This window comes from Rhineura floridana, chromosome 1 (genome assembly GCF_030035675.1).
Source record: "Rhineura floridana isolate rRhiFlo1 chromosome 1, rRhiFlo1.hap2, whole genome shotgun sequence".
Classification (NCBI taxonomy): domain Eukaryota; kingdom Metazoa; phylum Chordata; class Lepidosauria; order Squamata; family Rhineuridae; genus Rhineura; species Rhineura floridana.
In genome coordinates, this window is record NC_084480.1 from 175,738,424 (window position 1) to 175,757,624 (window position 19,201).

At 41.5% G+C, this 19,201-nt stretch overlaps 1 protein-coding gene across 5 annotated transcripts in view; it reads left to right on the top strand.

Annotated features, from left to right (window-relative positions):
* The window catches only part of STING1 (stimulator of interferon response cGAMP interactor 1), a 42,612-nt gene extending 28,854 nt beyond the window's left edge, over positions 1-13,758 (top strand). For 2 of the 5 annotated variants that reach the window (XM_061587202.1, XM_061587215.1), the window contains exons 6-8: positions 1,031-1,269; positions 6,815-7,001; positions 9,183-12,038. In XM_061587202.1, coding sequence (XP_061443186.1) covers positions 1,031-1,269; positions 6,815-7,001; positions 9,183-9,376 — 620 coding nt within the window. In that variant the 3' untranslated portion in view covers positions 9,377-12,038. Of the gene's footprint in view, positions 1-1,030; positions 1,270-6,814; positions 7,002-9,182; positions 12,039-13,519 lie in introns of those variants that run through there. The other 3 variants (XR_009758200.1, XR_009758201.1, XM_061587223.1) reach the window with 3 other exon arrangements.
* Positions 13,759-19,201: the final 5,443 nt, after the last annotated feature.

Sequence of the window (19,201 nt, forward strand, 5' to 3'; positions counted from 1 at the left end):
CCCTTTTGTAAGAGCCTCACTGGTCCCAAAACATTCCCCAGTGCCTAACAATAAATCCATAACCCTCCTCCTGATACCACCATCTCATCCACACATTGAGACTCCTCAGCTCTACTTGTCTGACTGGCCCTATGTGTGGAACAGGTAGCATTTCAGAGAAAGCTACTTTGAAGGTCCTGTCTCTCAACCTTCTACCTAACAACCTAAATTTTGCTTCCACAACTGCATAACTCCATTTCCCCACATCCTTGGTGCCAACATGCATTATGACCATTAACTCCACCTCAACCCTATCTACCAGGCTATCTTGACAGGCAGGCAAGTCACTACATTGTCTGCATGTGAATCACTAGCTCAGCTATCTATGTCCTTAATTATCAAATTGCCCACTCCCAGGAGCCCCCTGCATCCTGGAGGAGTATCATCAGTGGAATAGGATATCTGTTTGTCCCCCAAGGAATGGGCCCCTCCTCGGGATCATTTCCCCCTTCTGTGAGACCCACATTCTCCATGAGGAGCTGTCATCCTGGGAGTGGGAAGCCTCACCCACCAACCTCTCTGATTCGCTCAGCTTCTCCGGGTCAGCCATCTTGGCCTCAAAGGAACAAATTTCTTCCCTAAGGGCTAGGTGCTCATTGCATGGAGCACACACCTATGACTTTTGTCCAGCAAGCAGATAGTTTTACATGTGACCTGTACACATACACTGGATAGCCCCCCCCCCGGCTTTCTACCTGCATGCCTGTTATTGTTTATTCATTTATTTTGAAGTTTGAGATTTTCTAGGTCAAAAAAGGAGAGGAACACTCTGCCCTGGCCAACTTGCACAGCTGCCTAGCTCGCTTTTAACCATTACTTTGTCACTGGGATCCAGTTGCTTCATCAGCTGGGGCTCCCCCTGTTGTATATAGAGAACAATGAAGACATTCTAGGTGTACAGATGCCTGGCAGATCACCATGCATGGTGCTAAAAATGTAACCCTGCTATCTCCATCCCAGTTGTCTTTCCTCCATGCATTTTGTTTTGAAGGCCTCAAAGATTCAATTAGAGATTTCAACAGAGCTAATAACTGTCAGCTGAATTGTGAGAAGACCTGGAAATTACACATATTGATTCCTCTAAGCTGTGATGTATCTGATGACCTGCAGAAGGTTGACAGTCATCTTCACTTCATAAAGAATCTCCCCAAACTGAATGTGGATCGAGCTGGCATTAAAAGAAGAAGCTACAAAAATAGCGTCTATCGGATAATAGGTGAAAACCAAGAGGTATGCTTCCTTAATCAAGATTTCTACAGTGTTTCTTTGTGTGAAAATGGGTGCTGAATTTCTCAGGACACCATAGTCAGTGCTTTTGAAAAGGAAAATGGAGATCTGTTGATATTTATAAGGATGCCATTGAGGATAACAAAATAAGCAATTGTTTAACTTACAGGATAGAAACAAACAAATGAAAGTTCCCAGAACTTCATTCAGCAGTAGAATAAGCTGAATCTACTTCCTGAAATGTTTTTTGAAAGTTCTTCCTTGTTTCTTTTCTTTGATTTATATGCCACTCCATCCCAAGTGTTGTCAGGGTTTTTTGTACAGACATTTATCAAAGATGCTTTCTGCCTTTAGGGAGCGGTTAATCGAAATGACTTATGATTGCTGACTATGTCCACAAATGCAGTTAATAAGTTAATGATACTCCAAGCACAGGCGTGGAGTGTTCTTCATACACACAGGACAAGAGAGCTTGTACCTGATAGCCTCCCCTTCTCCCTGGAAAGGAGACAAGAAGGCTACCCAAATATCTTCCTCTGGAACTGTTAGAAGAATTTCCATCGTGAGAGCCAGAAACACACAATGTTTACTTCAGAGCTTGTCCTGAGTGCAAGCTCTCCCTCCCAGCCTGCACCATGTGGGCATGTGTGTTCTAGATGGAACCATAGCATGAGAGCAGAGGAGCTTCAACCCATTGCCACTGCTATGGTCCCAGTAAAGACTGCCTCTTCCCTCCACTGCCACACCTGCAATTTGCATAGGAAAAAGGCTACCATTTGGGCTGGCTATCATTCACCTGCAGGTGGCCAGGAGCCATGCTTCTGGGTGCCTGCTGAAGGATGCTGCCTAAGAGCATTTTCCCTTTGAGAAAGTGTGATCTGTGGCTGGGATAAGGGGACTTCTTACCCATTGAGTCCAAGCATTGCCTTTCAGGAAACATAGAGGCAGACATCAGCCAAGCCTCTTTTTATTTGAGAGGTTCAAGTTTACAGACCTCCTCCATCTTGCAGTCTGCCTCAGATCCATTGCTTGGGTGTCAGGGAGGACAGAGAGAGGCTTCGCTTTCAGTCTCACAAGGAGAAATCAGGGCCTCTGGCTACTAGTTCTTCTGAGACTAAATTTCAGCAGCTTCCACCTGGCACTGGTGGCACTGTTCCAGGCACCATTCTTTTAAGCACCTCTCCCCTTGGCTGGACAGCCTAAGGCATGTTCCCTACCCCCATGAAAGGCCCAGCTGCCTTGATTCCCACTTCTGGGTTGACCCACACTGTGATGTTGCATCTGGGTGTCCCAGGCTATAACTGAGCCAAGTGAGTGTCATTGTGGCACCAAACTTGGCAGTGGGATAGTCCTCACATGGCACTCTGCTACAAGAGGCCAGAGTGAACATAGGTGATTATTAATTATCCGTTGTTCCCTGCTATTACTGCCTTGTCCCCTAGTCTTCTTTCATTTGTCCTTGTTTGCTGATTGCCTTTCCTTGCTGGCTTCTTAAATATTTTTTCCTGTTGTTACTGCTTTTCAATGTGTAAAAAATCAGTTCATGTGTGTCTAGTTGTATGAGAATGCAGCTGCATGTGGACATTGGGCGGTTATCAGGATATACATCCCACTCAAAACAATGCAGTGTGGCTAGTAGACTGCATTCTCTCGCTGACAGAGCAAGTCAGATATAATGGGGAAAGATAAACTGGCAAAGCTCCTGCAGAATTTAAACAGGATCCTAACTGCTTCTGGTTGGGAACTTTTATTTTCTGCCGTCCATTGACTTCTACGGGGTGAATTTCGTTACACCTGCATTTGTGGGGACATACATTGAGCTCTGTGGGTAATATCAGTGAATGAAAGGAGTTAGGATGCACTGTAACTTTGTTTATCCCTGTCCCTGCCCCTGACATCTTTATTCCCCACCTTTGACATGCCTCTTTTTGCCCTCTATGGTAGCATAACTTTTTCCGGCTTAACATACACCAGCAGAGATAAGTAATTTATGCTGTTTTAAGACCAATTTAGGGCTTATCCAAACGGAGCGGAATAATCCACGGTTTCCATATTCGGTTTGTCATCTGATAGTCCTCACTTTGCCTTTTAGTTCGCTCTTTCCCAATTAAAAAAAATGCTTTTTTGCACCTGCACACCCCTACATTCTTTTCGCTTTTTCCAAGCTCCGCCTCTAAAACCTCCCCCATCAAACAATTGGTCAGCAAAAAAATTAGGTATGCTCCTCTCCCCCTTTGCAACAAAGCACAATTTGGCTGTAAAGGAGTTCTCGCCTCGGAAGGAAAGGCTGCTGGTTGGTTTCATGCCTGCCTTGTTTGTATTTGCGATATTACACTTAAACGAATGTATGCTTTTCTGCCTTTATTGATATTTAAGGAGATACACACGCTGGCTATTGCACTTATTTCTCCAAAAAAGCAAGAAACATGTCACCCCCCCTCCTTCTCCCTTTCCTTCCGAGGGAGAATGAAATTGACCAAGCTTTCTGGAGCAGGCTTGAAACCGACCAGCAGCCCTTTTCTTGTTTGTATTTGCCATATTACACTTGCTTTTCTGATTTGAAGCAAAAACCCCAGCAAGTAGAATGAAATTGACAAAGCTTTCTGGAGGCAGGCTGAAACCGACCCACCCCCCCTTGCTCGCTTGCTGTGCATTGCAGATCTCACCCAGAGCGGCCGCCCAGTTTGCAGGCTGGCAAAAAATAAAATGCATCTGCGCAGTAGTTGCAGACCCCCCCAACACCCCACCATTGCGATGATTGGTTCAATTTTCCCAGGCTTATTCTCGCACATGTGCAAAAGTGCAGATACGTGATTGGCTGGAATGAGGAGAAGGGGCAAGGGGAAACGCCCAAAAACCACCCATCAGCTGTAAAGTCCGAAGTATTGCATCCTAACTCCTGAAGGCACAGCGGATGATTCCTGATTTTAAACAGCAAATCGCATTTTTGCCAGTATTGCAAGGAGCGGATTTAACCCGTGAAAATGCGTAACAGCGCGAGATGTCATTTGGACGACCGAAAAATAATGAACACACATAGCGGGCGTGTCACACATTTTGCAGTCATCTGGATGAGCCCTTAGTCAAAGAGACATATGCCACATCCTAATACCTCCTATGTATCTGGGGGCTGTTAGAACTGCACCGAAAGGATCACATTTGAATTTGCATTTGAATGCACATCTGGTTTAGGGCAACTCTCAATCCAGAAAATGATGCACACCCAACCACCCCAAATGTGTAAGCTGTTTACGTGCACAGATCTCCTCAGCTGGGTTAGGGTGAATGCCTTCTGAGGCCTAGTTTTAGCAATTTGAGCATGTGCATAACTTTCCTACAGAAATTCCCATGTAAGGTGCATTACCGACATCCATATATAAATTTACAATCACATGTCATTTCATTCATTTACTGGTGATCACTCGTGGCCGAGTAAAATTGTCTTCCAGGGTAAGGTCTTTAACAGTGGGTCCATAAGTGACTGTGGAGGCCAATTCTGGATCCACACAGCCTCCCACAGTGAGGACATAAGTTTCCAGATGGAAGATGGTCACGATGAGGATTTGCTTGATGTGCCTTCCGCTTAGCTAATTTGTCCCTTTCGCCTTGTACTCGTGCTTCTTCAAAGTCCATAGCACCTTTGATAATGGCCGACCTCCAATTGGGACGCTCATGGGCCAAGGCTTCCCAGTTCTCGATGCTTATGTTACACTTTTTTAGATTAGCTTTGAGAACATCTTTAAACCTCTTTTGCTGTCAACCAATATTCCATTTTCCATCCTTAAGTTGGGAGTAAAGTAGCTGCTTTGGAAGACGGTGGTCAGGCATTTGAACAACATGGCCGGTCCAGCGAAGTTGATGTTGGAGGATCATTGTTTCAACACTGGTGGTCTTTGCTTCTTCCAATACGCTAGCATTAGTCTGCCTATCTTACCAAGTAATTTGCAGGATTTTCCGGAGGCAGCGTTGGTGGAATCTTTCAAGAAGTTGGGAGTGGCGTTTATAGATGGTCCATGAATTTACAATCACATGCATGACAGACTAACAGCTAGTGAAGGAGGAGAATTTTTTTTTGGTTCATATTTTTAAGTTAACTGCTCTAGTCTGCACCCCTCAGACTATTATAAGGATCAGAACATGAGGTGGTATTCAGCTAATGTGTCCCATCAGTGCAAGGATTACCCCTAGATGCACAACAAGACTTCCCTCTCTCCTCTTCCCATTTGTGCTCCATGTCCTCCCCAAATCTGTTCTGGAGGGTTGAAAAACCTCTAGAACAGATTTAGGGTGCCTGGGGGAAGGGAGAAGTCTTGTTGAGTTAGTGGTAAACTTTGCACTGATGGGACCATGACTTAGTGCTACTTTGCATACAACCCATAATTAGTTTTTGGATTTTGCACTTCTGCAAATTTTGCTGTAAAAGTTCTCAACTGAAAAATATACGAAAACAGATGCTGAAATGCATATTTTAGGATAAAATACATTTAGAAATGTATATATGGTAATCAAATGCAAATTTAAATATGTATTTTGTCATAAAATATTATTTCAGTACACATTTAAATATTAATTTTTGTATGCATTTTTATTTTTGTATGATTTTTAATAAGAAAATTCAGATAGTGGTTGGGACAGGTTGTGAGTAAATACATGCAAAATTGACACAGACTAGAAACAGACTAATTTGCCCATCCCTACTAGTAGCACAATTCCATGTATGCCTACTCAGATGTAAGCCCCACTAAGTTCCATGGGGCTTGCTCGCAGGTAAATGTGTACAGGATTGCATCTTAAGTTGCCCTTCCCTAGATAGACAACAGTTGTTGAACCAACCAAAGCTGTAAAAGGTAATTTTAGCCACAGATGCTATCAAGGCATCCAGATGTAAAGCCACATTCAGGAGCATCCCTGTGTCCTGCATTTGTTCTTCAAGGGTGAGAGAGTAGCCCTATCCAAAATGGGCAAACCTACCATTAACCTCTCCATGTTGTCTAGATTGATCTTAACCTTGTTCATTTTCATCTGCCTTACACATTTTCATCCCTTCAGGGAAAAGAGAAATAGGGATGATGACCCCTCAGTCCAAATTCCTCAAGAACATCTACTATTTGGCTATGTGCAGATGATAAATAATATGGGAGACAACATGAAATTTTTCATCAACTCTCCAAATAAATCCCTTGAGACTTCACAACAGTCCTCCAACATCACTTTCTGGAGACATCTTGCTAGTTATAAGGAGAATCACCAACATACATACAGTGTCCTCACTCCCAATCCAACTAATCAGTTCAGAAGCAAACTACCCCTGATAGTATCAAAAGCGATAGAGAGGTATAGGAGAATCAACATGATCACACTCCCTATAATTATCTTCCAAGGAAGGCTAGCCAGCGCTCCTTTGCCTCTTATGCAGGCACTTAGGTTCTGGTACAGCTTATGCAACAACACTTTTGAGAGTTCTGTTGTTGATATGGAGGTTACCAGCAATTCCTCAAACAAATGCCACCCAGATAACATGAGACTGCCCTTTTCTCCATTCCTCTAGATTAATTATTGTGTTGTGGAGTATGCCACCCCTCTGCAGTCCCTTTATGCCATGTCCCAAGATGAAAACGCTGCCTTTAGCCGTCAAGACCGTTTGGAACAAGCCAAACTTTTTTGCAGGGCACTGGAAGAAATCTTACAGAGATGTAAAGATTGTTCTGGTTGCTACCGGCTCATTGTGTATGATGGTAAGAAGTGGGATGGCTGTCCAGTTACTTGTTTTGGAGTGGGGAGGGCAATGGGATTAAATGTACCTTCTCAAAGAGCTGTCCATTATTTCAGTGTAGCTTAAGGAAATGTTCCTTTATCAAGAAGAACAATAGAGAGTACACCAATAAGCATAGTCAAGAAGCATGGAGCTCTGTTATAATGATAACTGTGGAATAAGGATTTCTTTACTTGCCCAGCTCACCATTTCACCCTTAATTGATTGATTGATTTCGACAATTTACATACATTTTAATTGCCTCTAAGCAGTGTACATCAAGGTGAAAAAATACAGTAAAGATAAAATCAGTTAAAAAATTATAAAAACAGAAATGACTTTAAATCCTGCAGGAATAAAAACAGTCTCTAGTAGGCACTGGAAGTTCAACAGCCTGTCTGATCTCAGCTGAAAGATCATAACACTGGGCCCACAATACTAAACACACAGCTCCTGATGGGTATGAGCTATGCATCCAAGCCACTGGGGACCACTAACAGTGACTCCTCCAAATACCCCAGTGATTTAGCAGGGATATAAGGGATCAGGCACAGGCAGTCCTTAAGCATCTGGCCCGATAGTGTATGGGCAGCCAGTGCAAGCTTTTGAGCACTGGAGTAATATACTGGCGATAGTGTGTCTGCAACTAGCCGTAGCATTTTGCACCAGCTAAAGCCTCCACACCAGGCCCAAGGGTAGCCCCACAAAGAGTGCATTGCAATAACTGAGGTTACCAATGCATGAATCACAGTAGTCAGACCATCCCCACCCAAGGACGGCTGTAGTTGGTGTACCAGCAATAGCCAATGAAAGGCACTCATGGCCAGTGAGGCTACTTGAGCCTCCAGTGACAAAGATGTATCCAGGAGCATGCCAAATTCCAAATTCCTGACCACTGGCCATGCTTGTTGGGGCTGATGGAATTTGGAGTTGAACAACAGCTGGAAGACACAAGGATGAGGAAGGCTACTTTATATTGTGTTGCACAAAATGTCATGGTCATAGTACTCAGTTTGAAGAAATCCTTCTGGAGCTGTTCATAGTCCATAGTTGAATGGGGGTCCAAAGAAAGGTTACATATACATATAGTCTAACCATTGATAATTTAACTTCCCTATATCTTGCCTCACCTTATAAGGTAGGTATGTGGAGAATAACCTGCACTGAGGATGAATTCACCTTTGTTTGCTCAGTAGAATTCATTAAAAGATTTCCTCAAACAAAGAAATTCAATATTAGATTCTTGAGAGAGAAAAATAATTCTCTGAGAAGAGAAGGTGTAGTCTCTACTTCTGGTGTTGAACTTGTATTTGTTATGATGCTTTGGTTTATATTTTTATATGAATTTGCAGTATAGGAATGAATACAATAAATAAAAATTAAACATTTTTACTAAGAGCCAGAAATATTTTTAGAAATAAATGTATATTCCCTTAGAGCAGTTATTAATCAGTAAATCATAAATGGCGCTGAAATCACTCCCAATGCTATTGAATTCCTTGAACGTGTCTACTATATTTGAAAAGAGATGTTTTTAAAATAATTGTTCAGCTGTGTATTCTGGTGTGTTTCATTTTTGCCTTCTGAACTTATCTTAATAAGAACAAGGCATCCTTCCTTGTCAGATAACATATCTGCAAAGCTGAGACTAATTCCAGTTATAACACTGTGGTTTTTTAACTTTGTAAAGGAGTGGGAAAGATGGCACTTAAAGCGTGCAGTTAAAAGTCAGAATTATTATTGCTGTTCTGGACTGGGGTTACTTGCTATGACATAATTTTGTGACTTCCTGCTGCAAAGTTAATGAGGCTTTTCTAAGATACAAAGTTCTGTACTCAGCCTTTCCTGCAAGCAGGATTTGAAATCCTCATCATGTTATAGATCCAATTTAGAGATTTAGCTCCTTGGTGGAATTGTTGGTGTTGTACATTCGAGGGCTGCAAGTCTGCAGGGGTGGTATTGGTGATGCCTTGTTCTTTACCACATGCTGGACTTAAGATTTCCAAAGCCCACCCACCCACCCCAAAAATCAGGTTAGTGATAAAAATAAGTGCAAAAGATGGCATGTATTGATGCAACTGAGAGTGCTCTTGCAGCAGATAGCCCCGGGGCTTCACTTCTCCGCAAAGACCAATACAGCCACATCTGCTGTTGTTTTTTCCAGATTCAGAAGCAAATGACAAGCACTTTCTGTCCAAGGCCATCCTACAACACATAAAGCAGCAGCACCAGGAGGAGTATACCGTGGATGAAAGGGATCGAGACCACACCGGCTCACAGAACTTGGAATCTACTGAAGTCGATCTCCTGATAAGCGGCTCAGATCAACCCATGTCTTTGCATAGTGATGGCTACTGAAATAGACTGGCCACCTTACCTGTTCATCTTCATGTCCCTGCTCCTGGAAATCACCAGGACTGCTTCCAGAGAATAAAACCTAACAGTACCAAATCTTAACCTGTGAAGCCAGACCCCAGCAAGACCTAAAAACCCTTCTACAGAATATGAAAGTGTCAGCAGAAATGGAGGCAGAGGCAGCATCAGTACCTTATGGGTACGGAGACATGATGGGATAAGACAAACCCATGCAAGACAGCAATCTGAGAATATACGATTGTAATGGAAACCCACCATTATCTCCTTATTGGTTCTGCAAGAGAAACACAGGACAGAAACCTTCCTTTTTGCTCTTGCCACAAGCTGACTCTCTCAGCCACTTTGTATGGGTAGTGTGATGGCTCTGGAGGGCTTTTTCTTTTTGGTAGACCCTTTTTTATACAAGAAGAGTTCTCCCCCCTAAAAAAACCCCACAGTCACAATGGGCTGCCACCAGACAGGACAAACCTTCTGCCTGCCCCTGATCTGTTCAGGTGCTTGAGGAGTTTCCACACTCTATTGACCAGGACCCCTCCCTTCAGCCTTCCCTAGGGTGGGAAATAAACCAGGAGAAGAGCTTTGGGTTTACTTTCCCAAAGCCTAGGAGACACAGAACAACAAAACCTTGTGAAATATCCTAATCCCCAAAGGGGACAATATTAACAATCGAGCAGTCAACACATGGGGAAGGTTTTATGAGGAATTACTTTTTAAACTAATTAAGTCAACTGTCTAAATATAAAATGAAGCTTATTTGGAGAAACAAGTGAAATAAGGGAAAGGGAAGACAACACACATAGAGGCTTCCAAATAAAATTAATAAATTCAGTTTAACTTAGCCAGCTACATATTACTTGCTTGAGCAGATCCTTGGTTTTCAGAGCCTGTGCAAAGTTCATTGCAAAAGAGGCTCTGAGAAAAAGCATCTCTGGACTCATCAGATATTTCCAAGAAGACAAAGACTGAAAATCTTACATATTTATGGAAGACTGAGACCCCTAAAATTTCTTAATGGAGATGAGTTGTTGTTGGCCCAGTGAAGACAGATGCTTCACCTATGGCATCAGTGGTCTATGTACTCAATCAGAAATTTATTTAGAGGCTAGCTCTACCTCAAAAAGATTCTGAACCTTACATTACATAAGGTCTGGCCAGTTCTAAGAACTCTGAGGGCAGAATGTTCATTTGAACCTCCCCCCACCTCACTGTTCCATGTGTCAATGTCGTTCCACCCCCAGCTACAAAAAATACTCCAGAAATATGCATATAATCCTTAAAAAACTATATTTTACATTAGAAGCAGAATGTTAAGATTTTATGTCTAAAATACAAATACAAAAACAATATTGAATTCACTTGGAAGGAATAGGATCCTCTTATCGTTTTTACCAACAAATATAAACATCAATAAAGTTAAAGAAGATTTTTATGCACAATGACAAACTACGTTCAAATTTTTGTAGACGTTTCATTGTTGTAAAAGTTGTATCTTCTTTTTTCTACTCTTCTTGACACAAATTCAGATATGAGATCATCGGAAGACATTTCTCGTAGAAGATTGCATTCTATATAGTCTGCATTCAGGGGTGAAGAACCACTTTTGTCTAGCGGGCCAGATCCAAAAGTGGCCACTCTTCTGCAGGCCACTTTTGACAGGTGAGTGGGTTCACCCACCTGTCAATCACTTGAAGCCTTATGAATTTAAACAGCACTGAATGCAAGCTCTGCATTGCTCCTGATTGTCCTTTGGCAGCCACAGCTGTTCCAGACAAGCTTTACATGTCATGTCCTACATGACATCAGGTGAGTGACTGGTGAGTGTGAATGGCAGAAAATAGCCACATGGGTCAAATTGGCTGGCCTAATATGGTTCACGTGCCTGAGGTTCCTCACCCCTGCTGAAAAGAGAACAGGTAGTGATTATAGTCTTGACTACAGTATTGGTGACTATAATTAATTTTTAATACAAAATAATTTGGAGAATTCTCTTTCTGCTTCAGAATTTGAAAATGGCAGAGTGAGATGAAGTTAAAAAGCTATGGTAACATCTGGAAAAGCTGCTTTCAGGTCCTAACTGTAAATTATCTTCAAACTACTATGTTCAGTTGTCTCAGACTGCTCCCTCTGCAGTATCTAAGAAGCAAATGAAATACTTTAGCTCAGTGGACAGAGAAATTTGAATAACTCTTGGTTAAGCTCTCTTACTAATGCTTCTGAGTCTGTTTCCGGTATATCATGATTATGGGAAGAATGGTCTAGTTATGCCAGGAATCCAGATAAATTCACAACTTCTGTGGAAGCACAGGAGCATGTCTCCAGTTCTATCTGAAGTTTATCTAATATACTATAGTATGTTTCCACTCTGAATTTGTCTTTTTCCATCTGGGAAAGTTTATTTGTGTCCTCATGCTGTTGATCTTTCAACTGAATATGACTAATTTCTTTCCCTATTCTCCAGTTTCTTCAGTATTATGGACAAAGATGATGAGAAAAGAAAACAACATTTCCCCTGCCATAATATCAAGGCCTGTTTTTGTAGGGTATAATCAAATCTATGTAGGACTTCATGCTTGAAAGCTGCCATAGAAGATATTTTAAATATTTTCAGGTGTGTGGATATTTTTTTACCAAAAAGTTTGCTTCTAACCTAACCACAATTTCTCTTTAGAATCATTGGCAATTTTTATTAAAGTTTCTAAAATAATCATACGAGAAGACCAGTGTCTGTGTGGCATCTTCTCTGTGACTGCAGGACCATGTTCTTTGTGAGTGACTGGACTAGTGATCAATACTGTATTCTCTTGTCCCTGGTAGTAGCATCCAATTAGAACATTTCAAATTGGATACTACCAGGAGAGACAGAATCATAGAATAGTAGAGTTGGAAGGGGCCTATAATGCCATCAAACCCAACCTCCTGCTCAATGCAGGAATCCAAATCAAAACATACCCAACAGGTGGCTGTCCAGCTGCCTCTTGAATGCCTCCAGTGTTGAAAAACCCACCACCTCCTTAGTTAATTGGTTCCATTGTCGTACCGCTCTAATAGTTAGGACGTTTTCCCTCATATTCAGATGAAATCTGGCTTCCTGCAACTTGAGCCCATTATTCTGTGTCCTGCACTCTGGTATGATCAAGAAGAGATCCTGGTCCTCCCTCCTGGTGTGGCAACATTTCAAGTACTTGAAGAGTACTCTCATATCTTCCCTCAGTTTTCTCTTCTCCAGGCTAAACATGCCAGTTCTCTCAGTCTCTCCTCATAGGGCTTTGTTTCTAGTCCCTTGATCATCCTTGTTGCCCTCCTCTGAACCTGTTCCAGTTTGACTGCATCCTTCTTAAAGTGTGGTGTCCAGAACTGGACACAGTACTCAAGATGAGGCCTAACCAGTGCCAAATAGAGGAGAACTAGTACTTTAGGTGATTTGGAAACTATACTTCTATTAATGCAGCTTAAAACAGCATTTGCCTTTTGTGCAGCCACATCACACAGTTGGCTAATATTCAGTTTGTGATCAATAACAGTCCCAAGATCCTTCTTGCCTATAGTGTTTCTGAGCCAAATATTCCCCATCTTATAATTGTGCATTTGGTTTCTTTTTCCTAGGTGAGGAACTTTGCACTTATCCTTGTTAAAGTTCATTATGTTGTTTTCAGCCCAGTACTCCAGCCTAGCAAGATCCCTTTGAATTTTTTTTCTGTCTTCCAGGGTATTAGCTATCATTTCCAATTTTGTATCATCTGCAAATTTGATAAGCACTCCCTGCACCTCCATATCCACATCATTAATAAAAATGTTAAAGAGCACTGGGCCCAAGACTGAGCCCTGCAGTGCCCCGCTTGTTACTTCCCCCCAATTTGAGAAGGAACCATTGATAAGTACTCTTTGAGCACAATTCTGTAGCCAACTGTGGCTCCACCTGATAGTTGTTCCATCCAGCCCACATTTAGCTAGCTTGCTAGTCAGAATATAATGGGGCACTTTGTCAAAAGCTTTGCTGAAGTCGAGGTATATTATGTGCACAGCATTCCCACAGTCTACCAGGGAGGTTACAGTTCTGATTGGTCTATCTTTTCCCCTTGTGCTGTTAGTGTCCATCACAACGTTCTCTCTTTTCCTTTTTTCTAGGTTTACCGGCCAATCAGAATCTGGCAACGGGTGGGGTTGTCTTTGTGAGAGAATGTCTGTGTATGTGTGTAAGAGAAAACATTTGGGTGTAGCGTAACAGAGGCTGGATCCACGCTAGGGATGGGAGAGAGATTTGATTCAGTTCTATTTAAAGCTGAATCGATCCAATTTGTACTTTTTGAAATAACATGAGAACTGAAACACAGCCATCCTTTGAAATTCACACTTATCTAAATTTTGCAATCCAGTTCTCCAACCCAAAAAATGTTTTAAAAAATGCACAGCTTAGGGAAAGTGTGTGTAAACATGAATATATTAGTGAAAATAGCATTCATAAGTGCATTATATTTCAAAATATTGCTTGCAAAAATGTATACATTAGTTAGAACAGCATATAAAAATGTGTTTATGAGGAGAAAAATCACACTAAAATGCCAAAAAAAATTCATGAGCATTAAAAAAAACTCACAAATCACTGTTGAAATGTGGAGAATCGAACATGAGATTGGAAAACTGAGAAACAGAGATAACTGAAATGGACAGATCTTCCCACCCCTAATAACCTCCAGAGCCAGGCATTGCTTTCTTTAGAGCTTTATTATGCAGCAATGCCCTTCCTCATGGCCAAGACCCTTCTGTCATGTTTACTTCCAAGTAAGCGTCCTTCAGCAAAGGTCTTGAGCAACTGTTAAAAGTCTTTCCCCATCTCCCCATTTTTGGTTTCCTGTCAATTCCAGCTGGGGAATGAGTGATGAATAGCCTCTTAATTGCTCCTTGGATATTGTCTCTGCATTGTCCCAATGTGAGTTTCTACTCCTGCATGGGGAGGCCTTAAGAACTGGATTCCTTTCGTTATCTTTTTTTCTTTTCCATTTTTTTTATCATTAATTTTTATTCAAATTTTCAAAGACAAAAAACAAAACAAAACAAAAACAATTAAACAATAAAATAAGATGTTGACTTCCGATTTGTCGCAGATCAGTTATAGGTCTACAATATATAACAATCCTATCTCTAAAATTATATTATAAAATCACTTTCCTCCAGTAGTTATCTTAATTAATCATCAAATCTCATAAACATTATTTTATTCTTTCCACAAAAAGTCAAAGAGAGGTTTCAATTCCTTGAGAGATATATCTTTCAATTTTTCTCCAAATAAACATGTCGCTTAATCCATCTGATTCAAATCTGTTAGGCCCAATAATTTCAATAGCCATTCTTCCATTATCTATATTAATTCCATCTTCCATCTTCAATAATCCTGTTAAGTCCAGTAATTTCAGTAGCCATTCTTCCATTATCAGTATCCCATAATAATCTTGTTGTCATAGCCATAGTCCAAGTAAACATATCAATTAATCCATCTCGTCAAATCTGTTAAGTCCAATAATTTCCATAACCATTCTTCCATTATCAATATTAATTCCATCTTCCATCTTCAATAGTCCTGTTAAATCCAGTGGTTTCAGTATCCATTCATCCATTATCAGTATCCCATGATGATCCTGCTGTCATAGCCATAGTCATATAACAAGAGTCTGATGGGAATTTCCCCCATCACAAATATGTCTTTGCCATCAATTCTGAATATGTTGTTGAAATATTGTTGTAAAGTCACATCTCTGCTCTGGGTGCATCTCTGCTCTGTCACATATTTGTAGTTAATTCCATAAATTTTTTCTATGTCAAGCCCCATCACATCATTCCAGTCAAGAATTCTGAATATGTTGCTGAAATATTGCTGCAAAGTCATATCTCTGTTCTTCTTTTTTACAAAATGCACTGGCTCATCTCTTAAGAGTTTCTCCACTGTCACATATCTGTAGCCAACTCCATAGATTTTTTCTATGTCAAGCTCCATCACATCATTCCAGTCCAGAAAATTATCCAAGACATTGATAACTTTACCACCAAAATCTTCATTAATTTCTTCAGAGACAACGTTGAATTCCAAACAGTAAACTTTATTTCTAACATCCATAAACTCTGAATCTTTTTCCAATTTCACATTTGTTCCAATCTCCAGGGCTTGTAGCTTCCCTATCCCATCAAACTCCTCTCTCACAGAATCCACTATTTCTTTAAGCTCCTGCGTCATTTTGTTAAATTCAATTTTCATCTCCTGTCCACCCTGTCTCAGGGTTTGTTTCGTTATCTCAATCTCACCCATTATTTTCTGAAACATAATTTCTTCCATGGTCTCAATCACTTTCCTGGTTGCCATTCTTAAAACCACAGAAACAAAAATTATTTCAGCCACAATTGGGTTAATATTCCAGGCTTGCTTATATCAGTGTAGACAGTACAGCCTGCCTTATCTCTATGTGTTCAGGAATACAAAACAAACTTAGTTCCCAACATCAAAACAATTAGTGGCGTCATGAACAAGCAGATTAGTCAAAATGAAATAGACCAAAAAAAATTTTTTTCCCCCTCCTCGAAATAGAAATCCCTCTTCCGTTGGTATCTTTAGAATGCACCTCCAGGACAGCTTTTTGCGATAAAAACAAAGATAAGCTTTTTCGATTTCTTTCCTCCTTAATTTCGTTAGTGAAAGAGAAAAGCCATAACTCACCTAGAAGTTCTTCACAGCTGATTCATTGACAAATCTCTTTTTTGCTGCACCAATTTAAACCAAGTGAAAAAAGAAAATAGAAAGAAGGATGCTTATCTGCCTGTTAGAGTCCGTTTTTCTTTAAAGAAAAGATAAACGTGTCGCTGTAATCAGCTAGAGCTTGATGAAAGTCCATCCGGCATTGCAGTTTGAACCTTCTCTCATAAATAAATGAAATCCAGTCCTCCCCACAAAAACAGGCATTGTGGTTAATCTCTACGTTTCTCCCTGCCCGGGAGAAAATCTTTACCAGTCAAAAAGAGCGTTCTGACTAATTTTAAAGCTGAAAAAGCTTCTTCTGAGACAAGAGCTCGACTCAGAGGCAGCACAGGCAAAGCAACCCTTCCCGGAAGTCTTCCATTTTACAGTGAAACAATTTTATTTTGCTATAGAAGGGAAAAAGAAAGGAGGAAAGAAGTGATTGAAACCTCCCCTGCACCCCCACAGGAACAGAAATTCACATGAGACAATTGGGGAAGATTATTCAGGTGTCAGATAATAGCCTATTCATAGCTTGTCCTTTGGCTGGGATCAAGAAGGAGCCATAAAATGGGCCTTGCCTGCAAGCAGGAAGTCCTGAATGTAAAGCAGGGATGGGGACCTTCAGAGCCTACAGGCCTCTCTGTCTGGCCCTTGGGACTCGCCTCATGCAACATGCCCTCTTCTCAAGCCATGCCCCTCCCCACCATGGAAATATAGAAAGGGTGGATGAGCTCATGTAGAAGCTGTCGTACAGTACAAAGGTAACCTTTCCATTTGTTACTCCACTTACTTTTGTCGCTGGCATGTGGCCCCTGAAAGGCTGCCCAGAAGAGAATGTGGCCCTTCACTTAAAAAGGTACTCCATTGTGGTAAATTAATACACTAGATTCATCTCTACCTATGACAAGACTTACCAAGAGAACAACCCATTTACTGGACATGGAGATCTTGTATTGGTTACAGACCCTGATCCTTTCAGGCAGCTCTTTAAGATCCTTATGCTGATCTTATTATTTATATAATTTATGTCAGCCTTTCCCAACCTGGTGCATCAAAGGCAGCCCAATATATAATGCACTAAAATACTCTAACTTGGATGAGGGATGGAGAAGTGGAACCAGCCAGCAGGCCAGATCCAGAACCGGTCGACTCTCTATGGGCCAGTTTGACAGGTGGGTAGGACTGCCCACAGATCCATCACCTGTCACCCCAAATGTACTCCTTATTCTTCCTTTTTTTTTTTTTGCATCCCCAGCTTGAATTCAAGCTACAGCTGCAAAGGAAGAATCGGAAATGCACTAGGTGTGTGCTCCTGATTCTTCTTTTCCAGCTTGAATTTGGCAATTCTTGAACTTTGTGCCCTCCATGTCATATTGCAGACAACAGAAAAAGGTGCCAAACTGAAGCAGTGGCTGGAAAGGAAAGATCAAAAACACACTGAAAATGTGCCCCCTATTCTTTCTTTGGAATTTAGTGCCACAGCTTCACCAGTCCCGTGCCTGACATCATATGACACCCAGTGATGGACAAGTGAGAGTTTTCCCCCCAAAAAACAACTTTATGGGCAAAATGTCCCTATGTATGATCCAATCACCATAAAAAGGGGGAGCATGTTAGCCACTGAGAAGAGTCTTCTCACATGGCTAACAACATGCTTCCTTGTCCTTTCATGCTGATTGGAGCCAATCAGAGTGAAAGGAGGTGCATCAGTCACTGAGAAAGCTCTTCTCAGTAGCTAACAGAAGGCTCCCCTCAAGCTGACTGGCTCCTTGGGTAAGTAAGAAGTGAGCTTCATAGCAAAGTACCTTGGTCTCCCAAATCCTAGTCCCATCCCTGGCTTCATTTCATAATTCTTAAAATCAAAACTGTTCTGGCAACATTTAGCCTCTAGAGAGAGAGAGAGAGAGAGTGGGGGATGCACACAGCAGTTTTATTCTGGTGCTAGAATTCTGCAATTGCAGAAGACGGTGAATCCTGGGAGCATGGCTGTGAAGGGACAATGCACCTCTGAATTTGCCACTACACGACTGATGGTACGAAAACATGGCTAATTGTGGCAAGATAAGGTTTAGTTACCAAGGGCTACAGGTGACACACTAGCCAAGGGCAACAGGTTGCAGAATGCTGATCTATGTACCACTTCTTATGGAGAGTTATGTGTCATCATAAGAATGCCTGGGCTGGTCCTCAAAAGCCCAATAATAAATCTCTCATGGTGTGTATTATTTCAGGTGTTGTCTGGATTAAGCTTCTGTGTATATTTCCCACCATCTAGTTTATTACACTCCAGATGTCTGTTCAGAATGTCCACTATTTCATCTGGATTAGATAGAAATGTTTGGAAAAAGCCTAGATAATCCATTTCTCTGAGAATTCCTGGAGTTGGACAACTACCACCTACTTGAGCACCTTGCCCATGAAAGGGAGGGTAGTGTTCAATAGAAAAATCACTTCACTCCAGGAAGGACATTTTGAGGAGTGGTCTCACAGCTGCCACCTTCAAAGTGGCTGGGATCACCCTTCCCTCAAGACACCACTATCCACCTAATGAAGCCAGCCAATCATTCCCCCTCAGACAGATATTAACCATGATAGGGAAAAGGTGAATATACAGAGGGTGCACCACACGTTTCCAAGCATACTCTCATCTGTACTGCCAATAGTGTCATCCAAGTTTGAATGGATGTGATTTTATCTGTGAAATGTTTCACAAATGAGTCACAGTAGGCCACCAAGGGCTCTTGTAATCCATCTTGGGGAAGCAGATGGAGAAGATCTCTGGTCACTGGAAGACATTGCATGAACACAATCACAGCAGAGAAGTAATTTTTCTTCATTGCCATCATTGTTCCAAAAGGGTTGTAATGTACACCCTGAGCTTTCCTGTGCCTTGCTATTGTCTCATCACCCTAACTTCCCAGTGAACCAGCAACCCAACTGGGTTTAAACCAGTGGAAAAGAGAGAGGGATTGTGCCAGCTGCCTGAGTCATCTCTGTATACCAGAGGCCAACTAGGGCTTTGCCATGACAGATATAGCTCCCTAGGGGTGGAGAAGAAACCAAAAATTTCACCAGGGGCCTTT